The sequence below is a fragment of the Entelurus aequoreus genome, linkage group LG06 (assembly GCF_033978785.1).
Source record: "Entelurus aequoreus isolate RoL-2023_Sb linkage group LG06, RoL_Eaeq_v1.1, whole genome shotgun sequence".
Taxonomy (NCBI): Eukaryota; Metazoa; Chordata; class Actinopteri; order Syngnathiformes; family Syngnathidae; genus Entelurus; species Entelurus aequoreus.
Genome location: NC_084736.1, coordinates 36,835,932 through 36,843,051, shown reverse-complemented (window position 1 = coordinate 36,843,051; position 7,120 = coordinate 36,835,932). Strand labels below are relative to the sequence as shown.

General features: G+C 35.5%; 2 protein-coding genes across 2 annotated transcripts in view; one reads left to right on the top strand and one right to left on the bottom strand.

Moving 5' to 3' along the window:
* Window positions 1–228, top strand: part of LOC133652128 (WD repeat and FYVE domain-containing protein 3-like) — an 81,444-nt gene extending 81,216 nt beyond the window's left edge. The window contains exon 12 of the mRNA XM_062050538.1: window positions 208–228. Within this exon, the coding sequence (XP_061906522.1) occupies window positions 208–228 (21 nt within the window). The remainder of the gene's footprint in view (window positions 1–207) is intronic.
* LOC133652198 (phosphatidylethanolamine-binding protein 4) overlaps window positions 1–7,120 on the bottom strand; it is a 424,418-nt gene that overhangs the window by 400,655 nt on the left and 16,643 nt on the right. The window contains 1 exon segment of the mRNA XM_062050682.1: window positions 5,503–5,629. Coding sequence (XP_061906666.1) covers window positions 5,503–5,629 — 127 coding nt within the window.

The following is a 7,120-nucleotide window of genomic DNA, read 5'->3' as shown; positions in this document are numbered from 1 at the left end:
AATTCCCAGGAGAAGCCTCATACAGTCATTATAAGCAACCTGCAGTTTCTGTATGCTTTTCTGCTTATACTTTACCCACAGGGGGGCAGTATACAGGGGAGTGCAATAGGCTCTGAATAAGTTTATCTTTACATCATATGTACAATAATAAAATTTATTTCTCAGCATGTTGGCTTGGGCATACAGCATACGCCGCTGTCTGTATAGGTCATCATCATCACCCAATAGATCAGTAATGATGTGCCCCAGATACTTAGTTTTATCACACACACTCAGCACCTGTCCTGACAGACAGAATGAAGGAAAAGAGAGGTCATTGTCCTCTCTTTTTCTACATATCATGATGACACTCTTTTTAGCATTACATTTCACATCATATTTTAAACCATAATCTGTACATATATTCAGCAGCTGTTGGAAGCCAGCACTGCTAGGATACAGGGCAGCTAAATCATCCGCATACATAAAATGATTGACCACAGTATTACCAAGTACACATCCGGTTCTACATGTATTGAGCTGTACAGATAGGTCATTCATATACAGATTAAAGAGGGCAGGGGAGAGAATTCCCCCCTGGCGTACCCCATTCCCAACCTTAAATGTTGCTGAGCATTTACCGCCCCATCTGATCTGCATGCTCTGATTAGCATACCAATATGACAGAATTCTGATGATACTATCAGGCACGCCCCTCTCTTTCAGTTTTAAAAACAGTTTCTGATGGTTGACTCTATCAAAGGCTTTCGATGCGTCAATATAGCCAACTAAAACTGAGGAGTTCTTACCTTTATACATATCAATCACTTCTTTCAATGCATAGATACAAAGGTCAGTACCATGCTTAGTTTTAAAACCAAACTGATTGTCAGCAGTGGTAAGAAAAACGCTTAAGCGGTATAATAAAATTCTCTCTATAACTTTAGAAATTATGCTTGCAAGTGCAATAGGCCTGTAATTCTCCATGCTTCCCACCTTACCTGCCTTGTCCTTGATGACCGGCACCAGAGTGACAGCCATCATGGTCAGGCAGCAGCCCGTGTGACATCAGGCCTGTAAAACAGATGGAAAGCAGGACCGCTCCTCTGGGGCTTGCATGTTTCAGGTGTTCTGCAGTTATATGATCAGGGCCACTGGCTTTATTATCAGCTAGCGGTGATATTGCCTGCAGCACCTCACTTACAGTGACTCCAACAGCCTCACTGTTGTGGATGCTGCCTATAACAAAGGGCTCACTTTTAACACAATTAAAAAGTGCAGAATAGTGCTGCCTCCATTTCTCAGCTATGTTATCAGCTCCAGCTACACCCTCAATTGTGCATGGCAGAGGCATACTGCCTCGATATATATATATATATATATATATATATATATATATATATATATATATATATATATATACAGTGGGGCAAAAAAGTATTTAGTCAGCCACCCATTGATTGTCAATGGGTGGCTGACTAAATACTTTTTTGCCCCACTGTATGTATATATATATATATATATATATATATATGATTGATATATATATATATATATATATATATATATATATATATATATATATATATATATATATATATATATATATATATATATATATATATACATACATACATACATATATATTATATTTAGCGGCCGATATCGGCCGATAAATGCTTTAAAATGTTATATATCGGAAATTATCGGTATCATTTTTTTATTATCGGTATCAGGTTTTTTTTTGGTTTTTTTAATTAAATCAACATAAAAAAACACATGATACACTTACAAGTAGTGCACCAACCCAAAAAACCTCCGTCACCCATTTACACTCATTCACACTCATTCACACTCATTCACACAAAAGGGTTGTTTCTTTCTGTTATTAATATTCTGGTTCCTACATTATATATCAATATATATCAATACAGTCTGCAGGGGTCAGCTGGTCCACTAATAGTACTAACCTTTAACAGTTAATTTTACTCATTTTCATTAATTACTAGTTTCTATGTAACTGTTTTTATATTGTTTTACTTTCTTTATTATTCAAGAAAATGTTTTTAATTTATTTATGTTATTTTATTTGATTTTTTTTTTAAAAAAAGGACCTTATCATCACCATACCTGGTTGTCCAAATTAGGCATAATAATGTGTTAATTCCACGAATGTATATATCGGTATCGGTTGATATTGGTATCGGGTGATATCGGTACTTAAAGAGTTGGACAATATCGGAATATCGGATATCGACAAAAAGCCATTATCGGACATCCCTAATATTTATACATACATATATACATACATACATATATACATACATACACATATATACATATATATACATACATACATACATACATATATACATATATATACATACATACATACATATATACAAATATACATACATACATACATATATATATATACTGTACATACATACATATATACATATATATTTATACATACATACATATATACATATATATATATACTGTACATACATACATGCATATATACATACATACATATATACATACACTACCGTTCAAAAGTTTGGGGTCACCCAAACAATTTTGTGGAATAGCCTTCATTTCTAAGAACAAGAATAGACTGTCGAGTTTCAGATGAAAGTTCTCATTTTCTGGCCATTTTGAGCGTTTAATTGACCCCACAAATGTGATGCTCCAGAAACTCAATCTGCTCAAAGGAAGGTCAGTTTTGTAGCTTCTGTAACGAGCTAAACTGTTTTCAGATGTGTGAACATGATTGCACAAGGGTTTTCTAATCATCAATTAGCCTTCTGAGCCAATGAGCAAACACATTGTACCATTAGAACACTGGAGTGATAGTTGCTGGAAATGGGCCTCTATACACCTATTGGAAATGGGCCTCTATACACCTATGTAGATATTGCACCAAAAACCAGACATTTGCAGCTAGAATAATCATTTACCACATTAGCAATGTATAGAATGTATTTCTTTAAATTTAAGACTAGTTTACAGTTATCTATATGAAAAGTACAGTGCTTTTCCTTCAAAAATAAGGACATTTCAATGTGACCCCAAACTTTTGAACGGTAGTGTATATATACATACATCCATATATATATATACATGTATATACATACATACATATATACTTATATATACATACATACATACATATATACATATATATACATATATATATATATATATATATATATATATATATATATACATACAGTATATACATACATACATATATACATACGGTATTTCCTTGAATTGGCGCAGGGAATATAGTATTCGCACGTCTAGAATTACTGCCGGGTCAAACTCGTTTCTCAAAATAATTAACGCATGCTTGGCCTTATCGCCGGTTCATTATTAACGCCGGATCAAATTCGTTTTGCAAAATATTAATTTTATTATCGCATGTCTATAATTTTCGCCGGGTCAAACTCGTTTCGCAAAATATTTAACATATGTCTAGACTTCCGCCGGGTCAAATTCGTTACGTCACGAGTGACGATTTACCTGTCCTCATTTTCAAAATGGAAGAAGCTGATTTCAGTAGTTTGCAATCGCACAAAGGAAAAAAGATAAAGAGCTATTCAGTAGGATATAAAGTCCAAGCTATTGAATACCGGTACGGTACGCTAAAAAGAACAGTAAGCAGCTATGTTTTATTAATATACCGTAGCTGCGTGTGTGAAATACGGTATGAGTCATTAAATGACTCCCGCCTCCTGGTGGTAGAGGGCGCTAGTGATCCTTCTTGCGACTTCCGGTACTGCAGAAGAAGTGACAACACGCAGCAACAGATCGTCTCTTTTTTTTCCTCTCGCCTGAACTTTTAACATGGAGGATTACATACCGGTATCTAAAATAAAACAGTTTTCTAAACTGGACTTTCAATCGAAGCAGGAGGTAATAATTAAAGGAATATCTCCATCGAGACAGAGAGACTTTTAAAACTGAAGAAAGAAAATAAGGAAGACTTCTATAAACAAGTTATCGATGCTTTTGGTCAGAAGGAGCTACAAATGGACTCCATTTATAAGTACAGGTAAGACCATAATAACGTTTTTTTTATTAAATGTGCTTTTCATGATGGTATGCTTACATCACACTCAAAACGCACGCCTAAATTTACCGCATTCCTTTTGGTAAACGCCGGAGTGAGAAGAGGTTTTAAAATAATTAGCGCATGCACGGCCATCCTGCAGGCTTCCGGTAAACGCCGGAGTGACAGGAGGTTTTAAATTAATTAGTGCCCCTGCGGCTATTCAAGGAAATACGGTATACATATATACATATATACATACATACATATATATACATACATACACTACCGTTCAGAAGTTTGGGGTCACCCAAACAATTTTGTGGAATAGCCTTCATTTCTAAGAACAAGAATAGACTGTCGAGTTTCAGATGAAAGTTCTCATTTTCTGGCCATTTTGAGCGTTTAATTGACCCCACAAATGTGATGCTCCAGAAACTCAATCTGCTCAAAGGAAGGTCAGTATTGTAGCTTCTGTAACGAGCTAAACTGTTTTCAGATGTGTGAACATGATTGCACAAGGGTTTTCTAATCATCAATTAGCCTTCTGAGCCAATGAGCAAACACATTGTACCATTAGAACACTGGAGTGATAGTTGCTGGAAATGGGCCTCTATACACCTATGTAGATATTGCACCAAAAACCAGACATTTGCAGCTGGAATAGTCATTTACCACATTAGCAATGTATAGAGTGTACTTCTTTAAAGTTAAGACTAGTTTAAAGTTATCTTCATTGAAAAATAAGGACATTTTAATGTGACCCCAAACTTTTGAACGGTAGTGTATATACATTTATACATATATACTGTATATACATACATACACATACACATATATACATGTATGTGATGGTATGAAAAAGGAGGATTACCTCCAATTCTTCAGGACAACCTAAAATTATCAGCCCGGAGGTTGGGTCTTGGGCGCAGTTGGGTGTTCCAACAGGACAATGACCCCAAACACATGTCAAAAGTGGTAAAGGAATGGCTAAATCAGGCTAGAAAGAAGGTTTTAGAATAGCCTTCCCAAAGTCCTGACTTAAACATGTGGACAATGCTGAAGAAACAAGTCCATGTCGGAAAACACATTTAGCTGAACTGCACCAATTTTGTCAAGAGGAGTGGTCAAAAATTCAAGCAGAAGCTTGCCAGAAGCTTGTGGATGGCTACCAAAAACGCCTTATAGCAGTGAAACTTGCCAAGGGACATGTAAGCAAATATTAACATTGCTGTATGTATACTTTTGACCCAGCAGATTTGCTCACATTTTCAGAAGACCCATAATAAATTCATAAAAGAAGCAAAGTTCATGAATGTTTTTTGTGACCAACAAGTATGTGCTCCAATCACTCTATCACAAAAAAAGCAAGAGTTGTAGAAATGATTGGAAACTCAAGACAGCCATTGCATTATGTTCTTTACAAGTCTATGTAAACTTTTGATTGTGACTGTATGTCTTACCTCATCAGCTGCAGACCATCTAACCAGTGGTGCTCCCCACACTGTGCTGATCTTCTGTCCCAGGTCCTTTGGTAAAGTGAGGCATTTGTACACGTCCATCTCTGGATAGCTTAGCTCCAGACCACCACTTCAATAAAGACAAGTGTCACACTCAGATATGTTTCATACCATACTGAGACTAATCAAACACGGCCCTCAATCTTTTTCTGTGCTACATTTTTGGGGGAAGAAAAAATAAGTAATGCTTAGTTTTCACACTGTTAAGAGTTAGTTTACATTCAGTTTGTCAAACTCATTTTCATTGGGGGCCACATCACAGTTATGCCATTTTAACCGTAAATAATATATGAATATACATTTTTAGGATTCGCCTCATGAAATTATTACACAATTTCCTGTGCATTTGATTATTATATATTTTTATGAACAGTGCAAAAATATATGTGGATTTTATGGTAAAACACCAGAAATGTATGGTGGGGTTTTTTCAGCATATTACTGTAAATGGAAATACCAGTACCACAGTTTTTTTACTGTAAAAAAAATAGCAGCTCAGGTGTCACACCTTCACTAGAAGCTTTACGGTGGGTTTTAACAGCGTATTAATGTTAACAGAAAAAAAAAGTACCACTATTTTTTTTCGGTAAAATTCTGGCGAACGAGCTGACATTTTTTAAACCCTAAAATCTAAAGTTATTGATTTTACGGTGCATTACTGTAAGTGGAAAAACGGTATCACAGGTTTTTTTTGAAGAAAAAACTGGAGGATCGGTTGCCAGAAATTGACCGTAATCATGCATATACGCAGATTAATCACAACATTTAAATGTAAAAATACACCCCAGCGGGACTTTAGATAAAACTCGTACAAAGTTTTGACAAATAAATGACGTGCAGTTAAGTAAAACATTTTTTAAAAAATGCTCCTATACACATTCTGACAATGAAAATGCATTTGTGTTTAAATATTGGGCTCTTTTTTAAGGCATTTTAAATTATGCAAGCCAATACAGGGTTTCTGCAGGTACCAAAAAATATAATTGGAAGATTAGACAATGATAATATTGAATAAAAAAATAGCAGCTCAGGTGTCACACCTTCACTAGAAGCTTTATGGTGGGTTTTAACAACGTATTAATGTAAACGGAAAAAAACACTACCACTATTTTTTTACGGTAAAATTCTGGCGAACGAGCTGACATTTTTTAAACCCTAAAATCTAAGGTTATTGTTTTTACGGTGCATTACTGTAAGTGGAAAAACGGTATCACAGGTTTTTTTTTTGGTTTTTTTGCGGAAAACAACTGGCAGATCGGTTGCCAGAAATTTACCGTAAGAAAAACAGTGGCACAATTTTTCCATTCACAATTATATGCAATAAAAAAAACTGTAAAATTGACAGTAAAAAAAAACAAAAATGGCAGGTCAGTTGTATTATTTAACTGTAATCCATCCATCCATTTTCTACCGCTTATTCCCTTCGGGGTCGCGGGGGGCGCTGGAGCCTATCTCAGCTACAATCGGGCGGAAGGCGGGGTACACCCTGGACAAGTCGCCACCTCATCGCAGGGCCAACACTGATAGTATCTGTTGTAATTTTTAGAGGGTGCGATTTGTT